We start from the raw sequence: 22238 nt of genomic DNA, 5'->3' as shown, positions 1-22238 counted from the left end.
CTTCAACTTTCTGTGAAGTGACTGTGACAGCAGACACACATCATGTTAAATGATGCCATCCTGAAGAAAGTTTTCAGGTAATTTCTAACTCTTTTCTCATTCAGGGGTTTGCCTGTTGCTTTTCCAGATTGCATGCCAGGTTCTTACCCACGCTTACGTTATCACCCAGTTAGCCCCAACCTCATCTTCATGTAGGTTAAACAACCCAAATAAAAGGAGGAAATATTTAGGACAAGCAATGCAAGAGTGAAACTAGGCAGGACCTTCTCCAGCTTGGGGCAAATCTTATACCCCTTGGACCCTTAGGCATCTCATCTTTGAAATGAAATAAGACAAATAGATCTTCAAGATCCCCCTCTCAGCTCTTGAACACTATTTATGCATCGTTGATTAATCAAGTTCCATGAATTATCTCAAACCAGCCACCATTGCTTCAGTTCATGAGTGGCCATGAAAAAATGTGTTCATTAATTTATTTAATGTATATTTATCAGACATCATGCTCAAGAGCTGGGAATATCGAGGCAAATTAACAGACACAGTCCTTAGCCTCATTGAGTTCATGGTCCAGAGGGAAAGGCAGACTAAAACAAACTTTCAAATAAATAATAATCATGATAAACGATGTGAAAGATAACCACAGAGTGTTGGGAGAAAAAGTAAGAGGAAAAGGATAATTTAGACAGGGGTGGGAAATGTTTTCAAGAAAGCTTCATTGAAATGCCAAGAGATCCACAGACTGAGGGGTTGCTAGCCAGCTGAAGAGTGATGGAAACCGCATTCCAAGCATATGAAGCAGCATGTGTAGAGAGCTGAGGAATTAAAGAGCTCAAGTATTCTAGGAACTATAAGAAGACCACATGGCTAAAGCATGGTGAGCAAGAGGGATTGGCCTGAGATCAAGTTAAAGGTGGGCTCCCAAATCATGCAGAGCCTTGTCAGTAGGATGAGCACCTTATTATACATCAGAAAGGCAGACAGAACCTGCTGAAAGATGTTTAAGCAAGAAATAGAGATGATTTGATTACATTTTAAAACATTACCCCAGCACTGCACACACATTGGGTTGGAGGAGGACAAAAACAGATGAAGCAGTGAGAGTGGCTAGATGGTGAGGCAATTGTGGAGAAGAGGGTGGATTTTTTAATCTTAGGACATCCTCACTTTGGGACCCTCACACAGACCTCACTTTGGGTCTGTGGTCAGCTGTGTTGTACAGCAGGGTATCTTGACTTCATGTCTCGCACTACATGGATGTATTCATTCCTGTGTCTCCCTCTAAAGAGATTTACTTTGTTGAAATCCTGTTGTCTCTCCAGGTTGTCATCTCGGATAGCATTTGACATAATCCACATCTGATCCATGAGAATCACATATTTGTTGGACTCACCAACCCTTCTCCTAACAAGCTTTTGGAGTGCAGGCCCTGTTCATACAACTGTCTCCTCAGTAGACTGACAGGACCCCTAGCCACCTATGTCTCTTATTTTTAGGTTTTTCCAAGAATGGGTGTGGCCACAGCCGTATGTCCCACAGACTCACACAGGTCAAGCTGTTAAAATAGTCTCCTTGAGACCCTCTCAGGACTGAGGAGACAACAGAGCACCCCCCATCCTTTTCATCATGGTAAAGGAGGAGGGATAAGACTGATAGTGTCTCAACAACTCTGCAAAGGAATCCTCTCTCCACTACCTCACCTTTCTTCCTCCTTTCTAATACATGAGGTGCTTGGTCATCTAAGAGTGGCAAAAATTCATTTTGGCACCTCTTTGAGACCTGCCTGGGAACCTACCCTCTTACTTTGGGATATCAGAGCAGATGGCACCTCTTGTCTTGCCTTCTCTTGTCTTGGACTAGATGAAGGGAGAACACACCCATTTTAACATCCTGTCTTAATCTTTATCCAGCCACTTTCTGAAATAATGAACACCGGTGTGCAGCACCTGCCATCTTCCTGAAGCTCCCACACCCTGCCCTCTTACTGGGCCTCCCAGTTCCTCTCCAGTGCTCCTGCCTTGGGCCTTTGTGCATGCAGCTACCAGGATGGCTCTCTGCCTTTTCTTCTCCACCTTCTTTCTTCTCACTCCATGATAGCACCCTGTCCCAAGAAGCTAAGTGACTCACCTCAGCCGCAATTTCATTATCATTCACATCCTCTTCCTCTTTCCCCAGGCTGGGGTTGGCATCTGATTGAGTCCTCTCTCCCCTTTTTAGAAGCCTGTCAGCCCCACTCTCACACGGACCTGCCCTTCCCCCTGAATCAATCATTTCCCTGAGAGTTTGTCCAACAGCTCAGATCCGGTGATAGAAAGAAGAAAATACGTGAAAGTTCAGGACTTGCACTACTCAGTAAGACACAGAAAAGTAGAACTGAGTAATCTACATGAAAAGCAAAGAAAATGGAATTTACTAGCTTGAATTGAGAGAACAAAGGACATGGAGGAGGCTTAGAGTTGCTGGAGTAGTAAATAGGAAAGATGGGGAGAAACCAGCGTGTATACCTTAGGTAGAAAATGTAGGAGAAAGCAAAAGAATCTACCATATATATTTTTTTTTTCTATTTTGAAAGCTTCATGAAAAAGTTGTAGGAAAGAATTACCTGGTTATAGAGGGAACCTCATTTTCTGTGATTTTAGACTAATCAGCAGGAAAGGGCAGGTTGTATCCTAACCAAAGTTTGCCATGTGCCTGACAGGAACAAATGCTAAGCATGGACTGCGCTGCAAAGCCTGTAAGATGAGCATCCACCACAAGTGCACAGATGGCCTGGCACCCCAGCGGTGCATGGGCAAGCTGGTAAGGGCTTGTGCCAGGAGTGAGGCCCATACCTCCCTGCTAGGGCACTTGCCTGCTGCAGTCCTTCCCTGAAACCCTCAGCAAAGCACCCCAGAACTGGCTGCCAGCTTGGTTTCCTAATTGGCATCATCAGAAAACAAGGACAAGGAGCTTTGTCAACCTAATCAACAATGCCCCACCTTGAAGGAGTCACGGTCATTAATAGAGTGACCAACTTCTCCCAGGTTGGCACTTCCTCAGTTTTAATACTGAAAGTCCCACATCCTGGGACTGTTCAGGTTTTAAAAGTGAAAGTCATGCATCTCAGGAACCTCCTAAGCCCCAGGCTAACTAATGGTTGGTCACCCTAGTGCTTCCCTGGTTGTCAGCTCAGTGGGTAGCAAGAGAGGATAAGAGCTAAGCCCACACAAAACAGGAGAGAGTAATAAATATCAGCACCAATTTAACAGAATCATGTTGGCCAAACCAAGGGAGATTGAATGGCCCTTGAGATGGCTGATCATACCATCTCAGGAGGATGGGCTTCAGTCCTGGTGCCACATATTGATTAAGAAGCAATTCAAGCCTCGCACAATGGCTCACGCCTATAATCCCAGCACTTGGGACACCAAGGTGGGTTGATCGCTTAAGCCCAGGAGTTCAAGACCAGCCTGGGCAACATGGTGAGACCCCCCGTCTCTACAAAAATTTAAAAATTAGGCCGGGCGCGGTGGCTCACGCCTATAATCCCAGCACTTTGGGAGGCCAAGGCGGGTGGATCACGAGGTCAGGAGATAGAGACCATCCTGGCTAACACGGTGAAACCCCATCTCTACTAAAAATACAAAAAAAAAAAACAACAAAAAACAAAAAATAGCGGGGTGTGGTGGCAGGCACCTGTAGTCCCAGCTACTCAGGAGGCTGAGGCAGGAGAATGGCGTGAACCCAGGAGGCGGAGGTTGCAGTGAGCCAAGATCACGCCACTGCACTCTAGCTTGGGTGACAGAGCGAAACTCTGTCTCAAAACAAACAAACAAAAAATTAAAAAATTAGCTGGGTGTGTTGGTGTGTGCCTGTAGTTTTAGCTCCTCAGGAAGCTGAGATTAGAGGATCGCTTGAGCCTGGAAGGCGGAGGTTTCAGTAAGCCAGATTGCACAACTGCACTCTAGCTTGAGTGACAGAGCAAGAACCTGTCTCAAAATTTTTTTTTCAAAAAGCAATCCAGAGCACAGATTTGAGGGTATTTGAAACTAGGATGGCCAAAGAATTGTAAAAAGGACCAAGAATGTCTACCCTAGAGAATAATTAGACAGGACATCAACAGCTGTCTTCAAAAAATTTTAGACCTAAAGTTTAGAAGAGTAAATCTATTGTCCTTTGAGGCTCCTGGGGAAAGGCCTAACATCAGTGGATACTAAGTCTTAGCGATAACAGATAATGTCTTGCATCTGGGGTTAGTGAATGCTCCTTCACCCCCTACCATCACTGACAGTGTACCGACAAGCGACACCACTTTCCAGGAACATTACAGAGGATTCTGGAATTCTAGCAGGGACTGGGCCACCAAGTTCCCATCCAGTGGTGGAGTATAGTGAGTCCAGGTTCTTAGTTTATCTATTTACTCTGATTTGCAATGTCTCTTTTCTCAAACCTCTGCCTCCCTTGCTTCCCCTTCTCCTTCTCCAGTGGTGATTCCCATAAGCCAAGACAGACCATGAAAGAGAGAACAGAACCTAGAACACAGAGCAAATGATTCTGGGTAAAGCTCTTCAGATATACAAGAGCTTTTAGGCCTCCCTCTGAGGTCCACTTACCCATGCCCAGGCCTTTCTTTTATTTATATTATTTTAACAAACCACAATGACAAACTGTGGTGAAATAATATCTGGCAGTCCACTTGTAATCCAGGAGGCAATGAGGATCTGGGATACAAAGGAGGCTGCAGAGCCCTGCAGAAGGAGGTCAGGGCCAGGACCTTATTTTCTGGATAGAGTGTAACTTGCTTCTTGCCACTATTCCTCCCTGCCTCTGTGTCCCTGCTGGGGTTAAATTGTGGAATTATAGGATAAGTCAGCATGTTAATGGGAGACAGGAGGGTGCTCCTGGAGAAACCAATTGGTTTTATTTAGGGAGCTCTTAAATGATTTTCTCCATCTCCCTTGACATTGACCCCTTGCCTTCCTCATTCTCTCTCCAGCCAAAGGGGTTTCGGCGTTACTACAGCTCCCCATTGCTCATTCATGAACAGTTTGGCTGCATTAAAGAAGTCATGCCCATTGGTGAGTCGGGACATTGATGGGTTGAGTTGAGTTTGAAGCAGTAAAGTTAGTAATGGCTACTGTCCTCCCAGGGCTGCAAAACCCATGGGGTATCTCTGTGTACTTGTTTGGTAGCTGTTTGGGGTATGACTGTGTGTTTTGCTGGAAGGGAAACATAAAGTGGACCAAATTCTCCAGGAATTTTCATCCTTTCCCTGATGAAGCTCAGAAAACACCTAAGTCCCAAAGGCTTAGTAATCCCACCGTCAGCAGTGTGGTGAAGTGGAAAGAACACAGAGCATGGCATCCCCCAGACCAAAATCAAAGGCCAGCTCCCTATTGACAACTGTGTGTCTTTGAACAAGTTACTTGACCCGTCAACCCCCACAAAATGAGAACAGCAATTGCTGTGTCTCATAATTGCTGTAAAAAATAAATACAGGTTATACACCAATGCTTAGTAGGAGTTCAGTGAATATATTATTCTCTGATGAAGATCGAAAGACACCCTATATTTATTGATGGCTTTGCTTGGATTTTCTTCTCTAACAATATTTTTCAGTTTACTTCGATTATTTTTTTTCTCTCTCTGAAAATCTCGACATCTATTTTTGCTTTTTTAGGGGGGCAAGTTTTAAACCAGAAATTTGTAAATTAGAAAGCTTTCAATTAGAAATTAATGAGGCTCAGTAGTGACACGTTATTTCTAAAACAGTTGCCTCCTACTGCAAACTTTGTGTCTCAAGGCTTTGTTCCTTGGTGAGCACAGCCTCCCAGTAGAGGAAATAAAGCTGGTCCCTGCAAGAACCTGGAAATTAGAGAGGAATAATGAAAGAGGAAATCCAATCAGGAAGAATTTGGGAGCAGAGTACTAGTTGGTTCATGGCAGGACCTGCAAACGGGAGCATGCTGCATGGGGCGCATCTGTGAGGAACACTTGGCCATGAAAGCCCTGTCTACCCAGAGGCTGAAGTCCTCTGCACAGAGCCTGCTTCTCAGGTGCTGTTCACCCAGGAGATGTGGTAAGCAGTTGGCTGGGTCCTTTCAGATGAGCTTCCTCAGATGAACTTTCTCTTCTGTTGCAGCCTGTGGCAATAAGGTGGACCCTGTCTACGAGACCCTCCGCTTCGGCACCTCCCTGGCCCAAAGGACAAAGAAGGGCAGCTCGGGCAGTGGCTCTGACTCACCTCACAGAACCTCTGTAATTATCCTCTTCCTTCCTCAGTTTGTCTATGGCGGTCTTGGGCAGAGCGGGCCTCAGGCACTGCAGTATGAGGGATTCCACCTAACTGCCTCATGAGGGCACCTCAGGAGTCAGGCACCTGCCAAAGAGAAAGCCAAAGTGTTTTGAGCCACTAAGGATTAACTTCCTGTTGTCAACACCCAGGGATTATTTTACTTTCCTGCCCAAAGACCATCCCCTTGGCCTCATGCTTCTTGACCCTTCCCATGGACCCCGTCTCCTTTACCTTCCCACCAATATTAGATAACATATGAGTCAACACACATAAATGTTTGGCTCAAACAATGGTCAGGAACTTGGAAGTCCTGGCTATTTCCAGTTTTCCTTTTAGCTACATTCCAGTTCAAAGACACAGGTATTTCTCGTGTCTTTTGTCTTTTCTCTCTAAGAGAGGGCACACCTCTTGATTGCACACAAAAACTGCCCTCTCAACGGTACCTGAACTATGACTCTGTGGGACACTCACCCTTCCACGCACCTCTCCTAAGTTTCATCTGACTTACACTGACTGTTGCATGCATCTCTGTGACCTGTTGTCATCATCTTGTCTCTGGTTGTTTCAACCAGAATTTCTATAAATACTCCAAGATGCCATATAACTCTTCAGCCCATGCTGAAAGCCACCATTCCTCCAGCAAAGAGGCAAGGACCTTCTGGTTCACATGGCCACTTAGGATAGCCAGCACCTAGTTACCAGTTCCATTGTTGCAGCCTCTGCTGGACTGGAAGCTTCCAGGCAAGACACAGATGAGCCTTCAAATGTTCTGCCCCACTGAGTCCTCTCAACATCAAGTGATTAGGTGGATTGTGGGAAGAGGGGCAGGGCACACGCCTGGGAGGGGTTCTCAGAGACCGAGTTGAAGCAGCTTCCTCATTGGGTGCAGGTGAAGCCACAAGATTGTAGGCAGGTGAATAGAATGTAGGTGAATAGGAATGTAGCAAGTAGGTAGGTTTATAGGTCCTCTGCCTGATACCACTGAAAATAATTTTTACTCTTTTTCCTTACTGTGCATAAAATTGACGTCAGATAGTTCTTTCTTCTACTCAGCTAGCAGACATGAATGAAGGGCCTACAGTTTACTAGCACTGTAGGGGACACAAAAGAAGAGGAAGACATGGCTTTGTACCCTTAGAATTCACAACTTATTTCTGAAGAAGAAATTTCAACAGCCAAGAAATTTGACAATGGTGGCCTTGTTTACCATTTTTTTAAAAATACACTTTTATATATCTTATCCCATTTTATTAAGATTGAGAACGTAATATACATGTGTTAAGAATATTATAGTGACTGTGTCATATGAGTATTGAAGCATTTCATAGTAAAGATGAAAAATGTTTGGCTTCAGTAGACATTACCTCAAAGCAGTGAGGGGATAATGTGTGTCATTTTAAGATACCTGATTACCTCCTTAAGGAGGAGATCATTGTCATTTGGCATCCAAAAGATAATGCTAATTCTTTTACTGAAAGAAGGATAAAAATGGTGCTAATGCGATGAAAGTATACAAAGCATCCATGGGTAGGATTTATATGTAAATAAAGGCTGCTTAGGTTGGGTAACAATAATACACATAAAGTGTTTAGCACAGGGCCTGACATAATTGACACTCAATGAATGGCAATTGTTACTGTTCTTTATTTTAATTCACTCAAAATATTTTTTTAGAGATGAAGTCTTGCTATGTTGCCCAGGCTGGCCTCAAACTCCTGGAGTCAAACGATCCTCCTGCCTGAGTGTACTGAGTAGCTGGGATTACAGGTGCATGCCACTGAACCCAGCTGTTTCATTTTCATTACGCATCCAGGCCTTAACAGCGCTTTCTTTCAACCTCAGTTATTGTGAATTTAAACAGGATGTAGTCCATTAACAAGGCAAGTATGTTACCTGAGAAGGGCATTTCCCAGAGCCACTCATGCTTGGGCAGTGTTAGAAACCCCTGACTTACTCAAGGGTAACTTCCCTGTTCTGCTCAGCCCATCTCCTTCTCCGATGTGTCCTCCTGTAACTCCGCAAGTTGGAGTGTTCCCAGGGGTCTGCTTTTCTTGGTCTTCTTATTCTACTCTCTTTTTGGTTGACCTCTGTCACATTCCTTTAGTTCAAGCACCACCTCTACACTGATGACTCCCTTAGATATTTCCTCTTGCCCAAGCACCAAACCGGTCCTACAGATATTGCAAAATCAGCAGATTCAGACTAAACTCATATTCCATTAGGGATTAGGTCCTATAATTCAAACCTCAAAAATAGTATGAAAGATACCCTTAGTATTTATCACCAGTACTAGAGGTTTGAACCTCATAATCTCTCACTCAGATTATTATAAAGAAATAACTGTGCTACCCTTTTGAGCCTACCCTTAACGGTACCTTTACCTTTACCTAAACCCTGATTTATCAACCCTTAAAGAAAGGCTTTGCACAACTTTCCTAATTAAAATCCTCTATTAAGTTGCTTATGTCAGAACAACAATGCCCAAACTCTTAGGCATGGCATATGAGTCCTGTCATTACCCTAAAAACCCACTTTCCCCTGCACGCCCCAAGCCCTATAACATATCTATGACTTAGAACATGTTGCTCCACCGAGCTGAAATTTTTTAAGATCCACTCTATTTTTACACCAACAATGAACAGTCCCCAGACGGCACCAAGCATGGTGAGTTGCTCCTCCCACAAGCCTTCAAGAAATCCTTTCTTAAGGAATATACATGATTGCATTGTACTCATCTGCTATTGTGTCGATTCCCTGAATAAATGCTGAGTATCTGGTGAGAATCTAGGTCCCAGTCCTTATTCATCTCATTACACCAGGGACTGACAGAGTGCCTGGCACACAGTGAATGCTCAAGAAATGCGTGAAGAATGAGGAAGAATTAACAAGGGACTTTTGAAGACTGATCTCAGAATCCTCCGGGATCCACACAACACTTCATTTCTCACACCCTAAGCTCTGGGCACAGTTTTCCATTTTCTGCATAGTCATGCTCTGTTCAGACATTCAAACTATCTCCACCTCTCTCAGACAACATCTCTCCAAGCTTCTGGGTCTGGTTGGGCACCTGCCTCTTCCCTGGTCACCTGGAGCATCCAGTTCATTAATCCATTGGTTATCTATTGCTTGGTAATTTTCACTTTCCTGTTTGATTTTTCTCTCAATTTCCCAGTCCTCTCCTCAATTAGACTAACCTGCTTAAATGCAAGGACTCTTTTATTCACAGCTTTGTGTTTTCATTACTTTATACCAGTGATTCTCAAATGCTGGGGCATATCAGAATCCGCTGGAGAACTTTGTAACAATATAAAGGCCCAGGTTCTGCCGGCCCTTCGTAGAGTCAATACATATGTGATGAGTGCACGAATCAATGAATGAATGAGCACCCTCCTCAGTCAAAACTGCCTAAACTTCTATAATAGAAGGCTGGCAATGAGCTAAATCAGTGGTTCTCAGTGTGTGGTCTCTGGATCTGCAGCACCAGCATCACCTGGAAACTTGTAAAAAATGCAAATTTGGGTTTCTCTCTAGGAGCTGCAAAATCAGAAAATCTGATTTGGGGAGCCCAACAATTTCCATTTTTAAAAACCCTCCAGGTGATTCTGATGCACATTAAAGTTGGAGAATTACTGAGTTAAATTAAAAACTAAAGTTTGCTTTCAAATAAACCAGCCCTCTGTCTCTCTGCTCTTCACCCTTGCTCTTACTCCGTCTCTGTGTGAACAGCATTTGAGTGACACACTTACAGTGGCCACAGGCCTGGTTCTGAAGTTTGAAATAGAGATCCAAGAACACTAATCATCTCCCTAACCCCACCTACCGCATCGCAACTCCTTTCTCAGGGGAGTGAGGAGGGCCACTGCTGTCAATGAGTTGCTTCCCCAAAACCACACAGAGCTCACTCTCAGCCTGTAACCATCTCCCCTTACAAGGCAAGACTGTTTGTAGATGCCATCCAGCAATCAAAGGAAAAGCACAAACACAACTGCTCAGAGTAGAGAGATCTCTGTCCCCTTTGACCAGCATTCTGAACAAGCCTTTCTCAAATCTTTGGTGAGAGCCGGGAGGTCATCTCACTTCAGTGCAAGCCTCTTCCATGCTTGTGTGAGGCCGGCATTATGGAAGGGCAACTGAAAAGTCAGTACATAGAGGCAATTGCGGAGAGACGGCTTCCCAGAGGTGGCTCTGATCTATCTGCATGAGCTGTAGATGGCTGCTCCTGTGGTTCTGAGCTTTGCTGAACTATGACAAACAGACCTCCTTGGAAGCATTCCATAGTAGGCAATGAACATGTCAGCCTCCTCATTTGGGGCTGATGCTGAGGAGCAGCAAAACCACCAGAAGAACAACTGGGGATGTCCAGTTTGCTTTCATCTCTAATATAGCTTTGTCTTTAGCAACATCTGGACCCTACAGACTGGTTTTAGGAGCAAAACGCATAGTTTTCTGAATGTCAAAGAGATGTCCGTTTATTACCGTCCACTTATACTGGCACTGGTTCCACCAGGAGGTATTTGTTGGAGTTTAGCTCTGTGAAGGCATTTTTCTGACAGCTGCAGGGAGACAAAGACAAACCAAACTGTACTTAAAGATCTGTCACTTCACTCTTTCCCCAAAGTCCAACTATCCTCAAAGGAAGAAAACAGAGACCTAGACTGATTGGTACTTTAAAGCGATTTTGTTTCCTGCCTGCAGGTCAGTGATAATGAATTTCAGCATCCTGCTTTTTTTATTTGTTTTATTTTATTTTTAGTATTTTTATGTCCTGAAGTTAACATATTCCTGCATAGCAAAGCTTTGTTCCACAGGTTTATTTTCTTACAGGGTTGCAGAGGCATATGTTTTACATTGTTGAGAAGTCACTGCTTGGCTGTTTCCAAATTGTTACGTTTTTCTCAATGTACTTTCAAACGTTCTCAAATATAAAAGGCTTGATGGCTTTGGGAAGGTTAGAAGAAACCAAATTCAGACAACATTCTGGGAGTTAGTTGGCTAGTTTATGAATAATCTTTGGTTTCATAAGATTAAATTAACATAAATGAAATTCTCTACAAACTAACTTCTGTATAGAAATTGTGAGCTTCAAAGGGAGCAGGGCATGAGTGACTTAGAGACCCTGAGACTTTTTTTTTTTCTTCTTTCTGCTGTGTCATGATAGCAACAGTGTTTGAAAAAAAAAATCTTAAAGCTAAATTGTAACAAAAACCAGTCTCTGGAGGGTGGTGCTAAACGGCTCTAGAGCTGGCTAGGAGAGCTAAGAAGATAACTTGTTCCTCTCCGATAAGATATAAATAAATAATTTTTAAAAATATGACTGTCAGGCCAGGCGCGGTGGCTCACGCCTATAATCCCAGCACTTTGGGAGGCTGAGGCAGGTAGATCACCTGAGGTCAGGAGTTTGAGATGAGCCTGGCCAACATGGTGAAATCCCGTCTCTACCAAAAATACAAAAATTAGCCAGGCATGGGGGTACATACCTGTAATCCCAGCTACTTGAGAGGCTGAGACACAAGAATCTCTTGAACCCAGGAAATGGAGCCAAGATCACACCACTGCATGCCAGCCTGGGCGACAGAGCAAGACTCCATCTCAAAAAAAAAAAAAAAAAAAAAATATATATATATATATATATATATATATATGACTGTCCACAGAGGCCCCCTAAATTCCTCTTTTGAAGAGGATAGAGCCAGTTAGACAGAAACTGGGTCACATGGCCCTTTGAAAGAGGCACTCAGTGGTATGCTAATAAATGTTTAACCACCAGGTCAGAGCTGTACTCTGATTTGTAGCGTTTGCCAATTCCATGGAGTAAAACTCCTATGGTGATCCATTTCATGCCACCAATGTGATAACCATGAGACTCTCACCAGCCCATGGAGATGCTTTAGCACACCAATGGATAAAGCACAATGCTTAAGAGCACGAGCTCTGGAGGCAACACCTGTGAGCCACAGCCCCAGCTCCACCGTGTATTAACTATGGGGCCTCAAATAGAGCTACCGATTCTCTCTGGGCTTCAGATTCCTCTCTGAAAAATTGGTCTACCATAGGATTAACTTGGGGAATAAATGAGATGGTATCTATAAAGTCCTTAAAAACAGTACGTGGTAAATGATCAGGAACCATTAGCTATTTAGAGTGCTGTTACTGTTATTATTGTTGTTTTTGTTCTTGTTATTTCTGTAACCTAAGTGGAAGAACGATTGTGACTTACTTTAAAAAGAGAGTCAGGATACATATTATAACAACAATTAATTTTGCAGCAGTGGAAACGTATTTAACTTGTACCTAAGTAGTGCATCTCTCCATAGTGCATCCCATTCTCTAAAACTAATATTTAAAACACCTGCAGAAAGAGCTAGCGTTTTATTGAAAATTTTAAGTGACAGGATATGGACAGGAATTCTGTTTTCTCTCTGTTGCCTATTCCTGGGAAGAAGCCTGGCTGTGGCCTGTGCTTCCAGACATTCATTCGACACTCACTGCTTACCTACCATCACCAAGCCTGAGCCTGCCATGGACACCTGAAGGGAGGTACAGTGCCCCCTAGTGGACAGAGCTTTTCCGAAGTTGGCCAAACAGCCAAGACAGCAGTCATTGGGTCCTTATGTGTACACATGTAAATTCTACCTAAGCTCTCTTACACCAAAATCTCTGCTCAATTGACCCACAGATATAACATTGCTCATCCCATGCTCTCTTCTCTTTCCTGCAAGACTTCAGATCTCGTGGAGGTTCCTGAGGAAGCCAATGGGCCAGGAGGCGGGTATGACCTAAGGAAACGCAGCAACAGCGGTGAGTGAGGGAGCTGGCACAGCACAAACGTGATCACATGAGTCAGGGTCAGTGGGCAGGTCAAGTTGATTTCCAGTCCCCTTGCTTTCTCTTCTCGCTTTGGAATTTAATCAGGGCAAGTGTTCAATGTTCTGGAGAGAATGTGAGCATTGTTTCTGGTGGATTTCAGTGATTTGCTCTAATATCTTCCTGAGTTCTATATCCTGAGTTCTCGTGCTTTATGAGAGTATATATACTCATATATATCATATATGTATATCATATATATTATATATCATATATATCATATATTATATCATATATCACATATAGCATATATATATATATAATGAGCTGTATTGGGGCTGAAGAGTCGCTTCCAGAACTTTTTGTGAATATGTCATTTCCTCCACTGAGCTAGATCACATTAGCAAACCATACACAGAGAAGTTAATTTGTGCTACACCTTAGGTACCTGAAACCAAGTGGTGGTGGGGCCCAGGAGGGAAGTGTTGGCCTCACATTTGGCTCCTTCCCCAGCAGAGACAACTAAGAAGCTCAAAAAATTGATATGTACAATCCAACCAAACATTCTATATTAAAATTATTTAATCTAATAATTTAAGCCTTTGTTATAATAATTTCTAAAATCTTCATTAAATGCTAACTTCATACTTCCACTTGCTCACATTAAGAAAGAGCTGCCTCGTAATCCAGAGCTTAAAGACATGTGACCAGACCCTTATGGATGCATTCTTGCTGGGCCTTGTTGACATCAATAACTACTTAACCTCCACTCATTTGTCAAAAACTATTTATGAAGCATTTACTGTGATTAGCAAAAGTGTGTCAGTCAAAGTCCTGCAGGACTGAGTTACATTGTTAACTTGAGCTGAATGTATTCTCATGGCAGAAATTATCCTTCCAAACTCCAATCCCAGCCCTGCCTTTTCCAGCCTGTATGCAGAAATTCTTCATTCAATACCACATAGCTGTTTTGTCAACAGCTGTCTGATGAGGTATCACTTTTACTTCCTTCACTCTGGGAATTCATTTATGGCTCTTCTCTAGTTAGGACTGTGCCTGTAATTCCCACAAAGCACCATGTGCTCAGCTGCCCCATGATTTTCCTTCCTAAATAAGTGCCAGTGTTCACCATGCCCCCTCTTGCCAGGCCCACACACATCTGCTAAAGCTCACTGCTGGGGTAAGGACTCTTTGGCATCACATCGGGAAAACTGTACTTTTAGATAATGCAAACAATCACTGAGCACTTAGCAGTGCCATTAGAGAGACAAATTAGAGGGTGTTGGCCTCAAGGGGAACCTCATAGTGGGTCAGCATTACAGCAGGGCCATCCCAGCCCAACTGTCTGGCATTGCAGGACCAGCAATTGAATTTAAACAGCAACCCTAGAGTTTCTCAATATCTAAGGATCTGACTCACCAGAGACTTGCATGTTAATGCTTTAAGTGTGATCAGCTGCTCAGTCCTGAGTCTGACCACTGCCTTCCCCCTTCCCCTGACGCTCTTCTCACCAACATCACTGCTGGCCTCCTCCTCACTAACTGCGCTGGAAACATTTGGTCCTTGGCCCATCTTTGCTCTGGAGGCAGAATACTAAACTTCACTTAATGATCATGTGATCCCGAAGCAGTGACCTAGCCTCTCTCTGCTTCCATCACCTCATCTCTAAAATGATCGTAACACCAAATCCATAGTGTTCTTATGATCTTCAGATGAGATAATGAATGTAAATACTATCCATTCATTGTTGACTCCAACTTCATCTTCAGTATTAGGATTCTTTGCTGCCTCCAGATGCCTATCACCTATTGGACATTGCCGTCTGAATGCAGAATAGTCGTCTTAAAGTTAACGTACCCAAACTTTACTCTTGATCCCCTCACCCAGCCACACATTCAGACTGGCTCTTCCCACAATTGTCTCTGCTCAGTAAATAGGAACTCTATTCAACCAGTTGATTAGGCCAAAGTCTTTGAAATCAGCCCTGACTGCCTCTTCCTCTCACACCTCAGATGTAATCCATCAGCAAACTCTATTTGCTGCTTCTCAAAATTATGCCCAGCATGTGCTCACTGCTTAACTCTCTGCCTCAGCCATCCTGGTCTGGCTCTGTCTATGCGGTTGCTCACCAATTCCTTGAGGAGTTAGAACACAATTTACACTGAGGGTTTCTTCTCTTAAAAGGTGGTCTTAATAGGATTTTACAATAGGAAGAGCTATATTTAGCAATCATTGATTTGTAGCATCTCTGCTATTAAAAAGCCATCATACAGTCATGAAGTGTCAGAGATGCAGGTAGAGCCTCACTACTCTAAATGTGGCCCATGGACAACTCACGTGAGCATCAGTTGAAAGCCTGTTAGAAATACCGAGTTTCAGGCCATTCCACACCTGCTGAATCAGGATCTGCATATGAATCTGTGGTTCGTAGTCTCATTAAAGTTTAAGAAGTAGGACTAGAGGTCACTTAGTCCAATTCCCTCCCCTCCAATACGCACACATGCACACCACAGTACCCCGGTATAGATAAGGAAACTAAGTCACAGAGTAGTACACACAAAGACACCAAGTTGACAATTTTCCATCTCTTCTATGTTAAGGGGCATTTTCACAGCCTTTTTCAAAGAGATCTGGTGAAAGAGCTTAGCAAGCAATAAACTCCAAAAAAGTGTTGGAGATGTATTAACAATTCTTTTGATCAACAATAGCTTTCTCTACAGTGCACCCTGAGAAGCTAGGCAGATTAATTATGCAGCAGTTTGCTTCAAAACACTTTCCTTTGATTGACTTTAATGTCCTGTCCAGTCAGTTTGAGAAACAACATGGAGAAAACACCCTACATATGTGGTCCAAGTTCCCACAGATCTTCTCAGTCATGCAAGGAGGGTGTTGCTGCTCAGAAGCAGTGTCTGGGATTACAGTCACAACCAGTTCTGTATTACATGTTTCATTTATGTCTTAAAAAATATGCAGTGTATACAGGTGTCATTTCTTCCAACCAGCTATTATGTCAAATTCCTTGAGGAATATCTCCAAAGCCACCTTGGAAGGAAGTTCAGTTCATACTAATTTCTTTACTGCTAAGAGTACAGTCTCTGCATTCTCTCTTATAAATCATCCTTGGCAGGTCTGAGTGTTTCTGGTTGTTGTTTTGAACGCTATTCCTGGATGCATCATAAATATACATGGAGGAAATTGTTGGTCTTCACCTTTGGCTTAACTGCTAGAAACTTCACTCATAACAAAGTAACAAGCAAAGAGAGAAGTAAAATCTCGCCTGAAGTAAAATCTGGCCTGCCTATTTCAGCTCCAAATGCCAAATAATAATGTTATTGGCTGCCTTCAGTAATTGCATTTCAGAATGACTGTATGTGATCATAATCTTCCTGGAAGAGAAACAGACAGAAGAGGACATAAGCAATATAAATTCCTAGAATTTTCTTCAAAAAGGGCTGGGTTAATCACAGCCACTTAAGGATATTACAAAATCAAATATTACCTCACTTTGCACTAAAGCAAAGAAATTTTATCCTGGAAAAAAAAAGGCAAGCTCAGATCTGAAAAATGAATCCTAGCTTTCAGCATGTACTAATTCAATATCTCAAATGTTAATGTGTCAAAAAAAAAAAAGAGCAGATATTTTCAAGGTTAAATTGGCAGATGCCCCTGGTTTTGATACCACTCCAGTTTATAATTTCTAAATTACAGATGCAAATATTTGTGGTATGTTTCCGCAACACATGCTTTGTATCAAGTTCAGGTAAAGATATTTTTAAACTTGAACAGAAGATTCCCTTTCCAGCAATGTGGAGAACTGGCCATTCAGAGGAATTTTTCCCAATTTAGCATTCCTAAAACTGTTAAGAAAAAGAATTGTTTTAAAAAAAATTCTAGTTAATGCATGGCTAAGCTGGCAGCAAAATAAGGCAATTCCTTAGCATCTAGGAATGACAGTAAAACATGAATTCAGAGATATAAGCAGGTAAAGCCCAATGTTTACTGTGCACATCCTAGAGCCTTAGCTTGGGAAATAATAGGCCCCATTTATGAACAATAGACAATAAAATGGGGAGTGGCCAGAGTATTAGGTTGGATGAGAGGCCCTTTTGAAAAATATTAATACCCCAAAAGGTACCCTTAGGATCACTGGACAAAGAGAATTCCCTGCAGAGGAATATGCTATATCAGCCTTAACTTAGGTGGAAAAGAAAGGAAACAAAAAAGTGGGGAGGAGAGAGAAAGAAAGAAAGACAGGCAGAGAAAAAGAAGGGAGGGAGGGAAGAAAGGAAAGAAAGGAGGAACGAAAGAAACAGTCTGCTTACTTGGATTTTAGGGCCTGAATTCATACTACCTGTATGGGCAAATAATATAATAATACGATATTTTAGTTTAATTTAGTTTAAAGTGGCCCAGGTACAGTAAGATCACCAGGCATTTGACAGAAACAAATGTAAACCCTCTCTAGAGGAAGAAAATTTTAAACTAGACCTCAAAAACTTCCCACAAATGAACATTCAAAGAACACAAGCTAACAATCAAAATTCACCAAACACATGAGAAAATGAGCCGTGATGAGTAAGTATGAGCAGAAACAACCAATTTTATGGTCAGATTTTCAAGACTGTACATGTTAGAATTATCAAATGAAGAAATATATAACTATATAGTTGTATACATTTAAAATGTTAAAATGGACCATAAAACATAACAAAGGAAAAAGAGACTATCAAAAGGAAAGAGGCAAACTTGAGGAAAGTCAAAAAGAACTTCAAGAATTTTTTTTAAAGTAGAAATTTGATTGATGGATTTAACAACATATTAGGCATAAAGAGAGAATTCGTTCCCTAAAATATAGAACCAAATAAATGTTAGGGTACAGTTAGGAAGACAAAGCAGTGGAATTTGTGAGAGTAAAAGTGACATGGAAGATGAGTAAGTCCAACACGCATGTAACTGACAATTTAGAAGTACATAAAGAGAGAATGGGGCCCCAGCCACAGTGGCTTACGCCTGTAATCTCACCACTTTGGGAGGCCAAGGTAGGAGAATTGCTTGAGCCCAGGAGTTTGAGACCAGCTTGGGAAACATGGTGAAACCCCAGCTTTACAAAAAATACAAAATTAGCCAGGCGTAGTGGTACCTGTCTGTAATCCCAGCTAACTGGGGGGCTGAGGTAGGAGAAATGTTTGAACCTGGGAGGCTGAGGCTGCAGTGAGCCATGATTTTGCCACTATACTCCAGCCTGGGAGACAGCGCACCAGACCTTGTCTCAAAAAGAGAGGGAGAGAAAGAGAGAATGTGAAAGAGACAACATTTAAGAACATACTTGTGGAGAATTTTCCAGAATTGATTAAAGACACCATTACTCAAATTTAGAAATCTATACCTAGACATAGGTTACTGAAACTGCAGAATTTCAAAGATAAAAGAAAACATAAAATACAGTACAAAAAACAGATTACCTGCAAAGAAATGAAAATTAGACTGTTACTTCTTACAAATTACAGTGTAAGTGAAGTAACAGTAGAATGCTATCTTCAGTTTGCTGAAAGAAAAGTGATCCTTAACCTAGAATTGTAAATGAAGCAAAACTATCTTTCAATAATATATTTTTCAGACAAAAACTGTATTTACAGTTCAATTAAGAAAGACCTATATTCAAAACACTTCAAAAAGATGTACTTCAGAGAGGAAAATATGACCTCAATGGAAAGACTGAAAAGTAAGAAGAAATAAAGAGAAAAGAAAGTGGTAAACATGTGGTTAAATCTAAGCAAACACTGGATACATTTTTTAAAATAATGTTTTTTAAAAGTTGTTAATAAAACATTAGCTGAAATACTGACTTTCTGTGGGAACTGGGCATCCATGTTTTGCTTTGGAGGAGATTAAATATACTATTTCACTTTGTATTTTGTTCAAACATATCTCATAGAATTTCTAAGATGACTGCTAAAGGAATAAAAAATAGATTCAACCTTCCAAATCAGAAAGGGAACCAAACTGAATGATGAGAAGGAGAAAAAAATCAATCAATTCGAAAGAAAGAAGGGATGGAAAGTGGCAGAATAGAAGAAAAAGCATAGAAAATTTGGGATAAATACAAAATAAAATGTTAGGAAGAAATCCCAATTGATCAGTAATCAAAATAAATGTAAACCGATTTAAGCACTCTAGATAAAAGATAAAGTTTTTCAGACTAGATTTTTTAAATGACCTATATACTGCTTATAAATACCTAAAACATAAGGATGTAGAAAGTTAAAAGACAAAGTTTTTTTTTGTCTTGTTTTTTGTTTTTTTGTTTTTTTTGAGTTTTTTTACTTGCTGCAGGGAGAAGAAGGAAAAACATAGGCAAAATAAATAATTTATCAGATATAGACACCAAGGGGCAATCACAGGAAAATATTAAGCAAAAAAAAACTGTATAGCTGTATCAATGTGCGAAAAATTGACTTTAAGACCAAGAAAACATTACTAGAATTTAAAAGTGTTATCTACATGGTCATATTCACTTCATCTGAAGATATAAATTCTAAACTTGCATATACCTAATACAGGCTATATAGATAGCCTGAAAAATGATAGAAACTCAAGGAGAAATTGACAAAATTATTCCAAACTATTGAGTGATTTTAAGATGCCTCTCAGTTATAGGCAAATCAGATAGACAAAAAGATTCTGCACAGATATAGAGGATTTGATGACACATTTGACAATCCTAATCTAATTTACCTAAAAAGGACACTCCCTGTAACAAATAGAAGATTCAAATTCCTTTTAAGAACACATGTGGTACATATACACCATGGAATACTATGCAGCCATAAAAGTAAATGAGATTGTGTCCTTTGCAGGAACATGGGTGGAGCTAGAAGCCATTATCCTCAACAAACCAACGCAGAAAGAGAAAACCAAACACTGCATGTTCTCACTTATAAGTAGGAGCTGAACAATGAGAACACATGGACCTAGGGAAGGGAACAACACACACTGGGGCTTGTCAGGGGAATGGGGTAAGGGGAGGGAGAGTATTAGGAAAAATAGCTAATGCGTGCTGGGCTTAATGCCTAGGTGATGGATTGATGGATAGATTGATACAGCAAACCACCATGGCACATGTTTACATGTGTAACAAACCTGCACATGTACCCCAGAATTAAAATTAAAAATTAATTTTAAAAAGAACACATAGAATGATTTAAAATACTGATCACCCCCTAGGCCAAAAGCAAATTTCATGAATTTCAAATAATTATTATTATATAGAATACATCTTTCTGACCACAGCGCAAATAAGATGGAAATCAATAGTCAAAAGATAACTAGGAAAACCAATAACTTGTGAAATAAAAACACTTTAAAATCTTTATAACTTGGCTGCGCATGGTGGCTCATACCTGTAATCCTAACACTTAGGGAGGCCAAGGTTGGAGGATCATTTGATGCCTGGAATTCAAGGCCAGCCTAGGCAACTTAGGGAGACTCTGTCTCTACACAGAATTTTTAAAAATTAGCCAGGCAGGGTGGCACATGTCTATAGTCTAGCTACTCTGGAAGCTTAGGGGGAAGGATCATTTGAGCCCGGAAGGTCGAGGCCACAGTGAGCTGTAATTGTGCCACTGCTCTCCAGCCTGGGCGACAGAGCAAGACCTTATCTCAAAAACAAAGCAAAAAACAAAAAACAAAAAAACAAAAACAAAAACATATAAAGGGATTCATAAAAAAGACTGGAATATATTTAAAGCTAAATGAGAATGAAAACATACCAAAACAACACATATCCAAAGTGCTAAAGTTGAGATTGGAATATTTAGCTTTAAAATGAGTGTTAAAAATTAGGAAAGTCTGAAAAGTAATCATCTAAGCACTATACTTAAGAAGTCAGAAAATAAATATACAAAAAAAAATCTAGCCAGGCGAGGTGGCGGCGCCTGTAGTCCCAGCTACTCGGGAGGCTGAGGCAGGAGAATGGCGTGAACCCGGGAGGCGGAGCTTGCAGTGAGCCGAGATCCGGCCACTGCACTCCAGCCTGGGTGACAGAGCGAGACTCCGTCTCAAAAAAAAAAAAAAAAAAAAAAAAAAAAAAAAAAAAAAAAAAAAGAAGAAGTCAGAAAATAAAATAGAATAAACTCAAAAAAGCAGAAGGCAATAATAAAGACAGAAATTATTAAATTACAAAGATGAATCAATAAATCTTTAGTGTTTTTTAAACAAAATTACAACCTCTAATGATTTTTAAGATAAAAGAGGTGAAACAAAAATCAATACAAAAAAGAGCAACATAACAGAGATGGTAAAGAAAACTGAAGAATTTTATAACCAATTTCATGCCAATGTATTTTAAAACATTTTTAAATGGGCAGATATAAAGATAGATATCAACGATTAAAGCCTGACTCAAGAAGAAATAGAAATAGGAAATATGAATTTTCTTATAATATTTATAGAAGCTGAATCAATGTTTTAAATTTTACACAATGACAATACTAGGCGTGAACAACTTCATGAGTAAATTCTATGAAACATTTAAGGAAGAGAAAATTTTCAGATTACATAAGCTCTTTCAGAGAAACAAGAAGCAGCAACGAGGAAGGACAGCAGCATTCTCCAACTCAGTTTATGAGGCTAGGATTATACTGACTTTAAACCCAAACAAGGATGACATGAGAAAGGAAAATCACTGGCCAGTCTTTCACTTGAATACAGATGCAGAAATCTCAAGCAAAATCTCAGTAAACTGAACCCATAAAGTATTTTTAAAAGACATTGTATAATTAACCAGTTGAAATTATTCCAGGGATGCAAATTTTGGTTCACGTCAGATAATCCAGTAATGTAACTTGCAGCATTACTAGGTTAAAAAATTAATAATCTAACTAAAAAACACAGTGGTCTTGGGCATCACAGGTCTGCAAGGTAAAAAACAAAAGACAGTATATAGGATAGGAAAAGAAGAAAGTTCTTTGGGGATGTGATAAGAACTAAAGAACTAAAAGTTCATGTTGCTTCCGTAACATTAGAAACTATGCCTACATAATAGACATATTCTTTGAATACTTGTTATAGGTGAAATAAACAACCAAATTATTTTTCATGAAATAATTTAAAACACCAGAAAAAAAAGGCATATGATATGTTTTTGGTAGTTACCTTTCTTTTC

At 40.9% G+C, this 22238-nt stretch overlaps 1 protein-coding gene across 1 annotated transcript in view; it reads left to right on the top strand.

Annotated features, from left to right (window-relative positions):
- STAC (SH3 and cysteine rich domain) overlaps positions 1 to 22238 on the top strand; it is a 145258-nt gene that overhangs the window by 76763 nt on the left and 46257 nt on the right. Inside the window, exons 3-6 of the mRNA XM_010389682.2 lie at positions 2696 to 2796; positions 4973 to 5054; positions 6119 to 6234; positions 12991 to 13069. Coding sequence (XP_010387984.2) covers positions 2696 to 2796; positions 4973 to 5054; positions 6119 to 6234; positions 12991 to 13069 — 378 coding nt within the window. The remainder of the gene's footprint in view (positions 1 to 2695; positions 2797 to 4972; positions 5055 to 6118; positions 6235 to 12990; positions 13070 to 22238) is intronic.

The sequence above is a fragment of the Rhinopithecus roxellana genome, chromosome 1, assembly GCF_007565055.1.
Source record: "Rhinopithecus roxellana isolate Shanxi Qingling chromosome 1, ASM756505v1, whole genome shotgun sequence".
In the NCBI taxonomy this organism is placed as follows: Eukaryota; Metazoa; Chordata; class Mammalia; order Primates; family Cercopithecidae; genus Rhinopithecus; species Rhinopithecus roxellana.
This window is presented reverse-complemented; position numbering and strand designations above follow the sequence as displayed.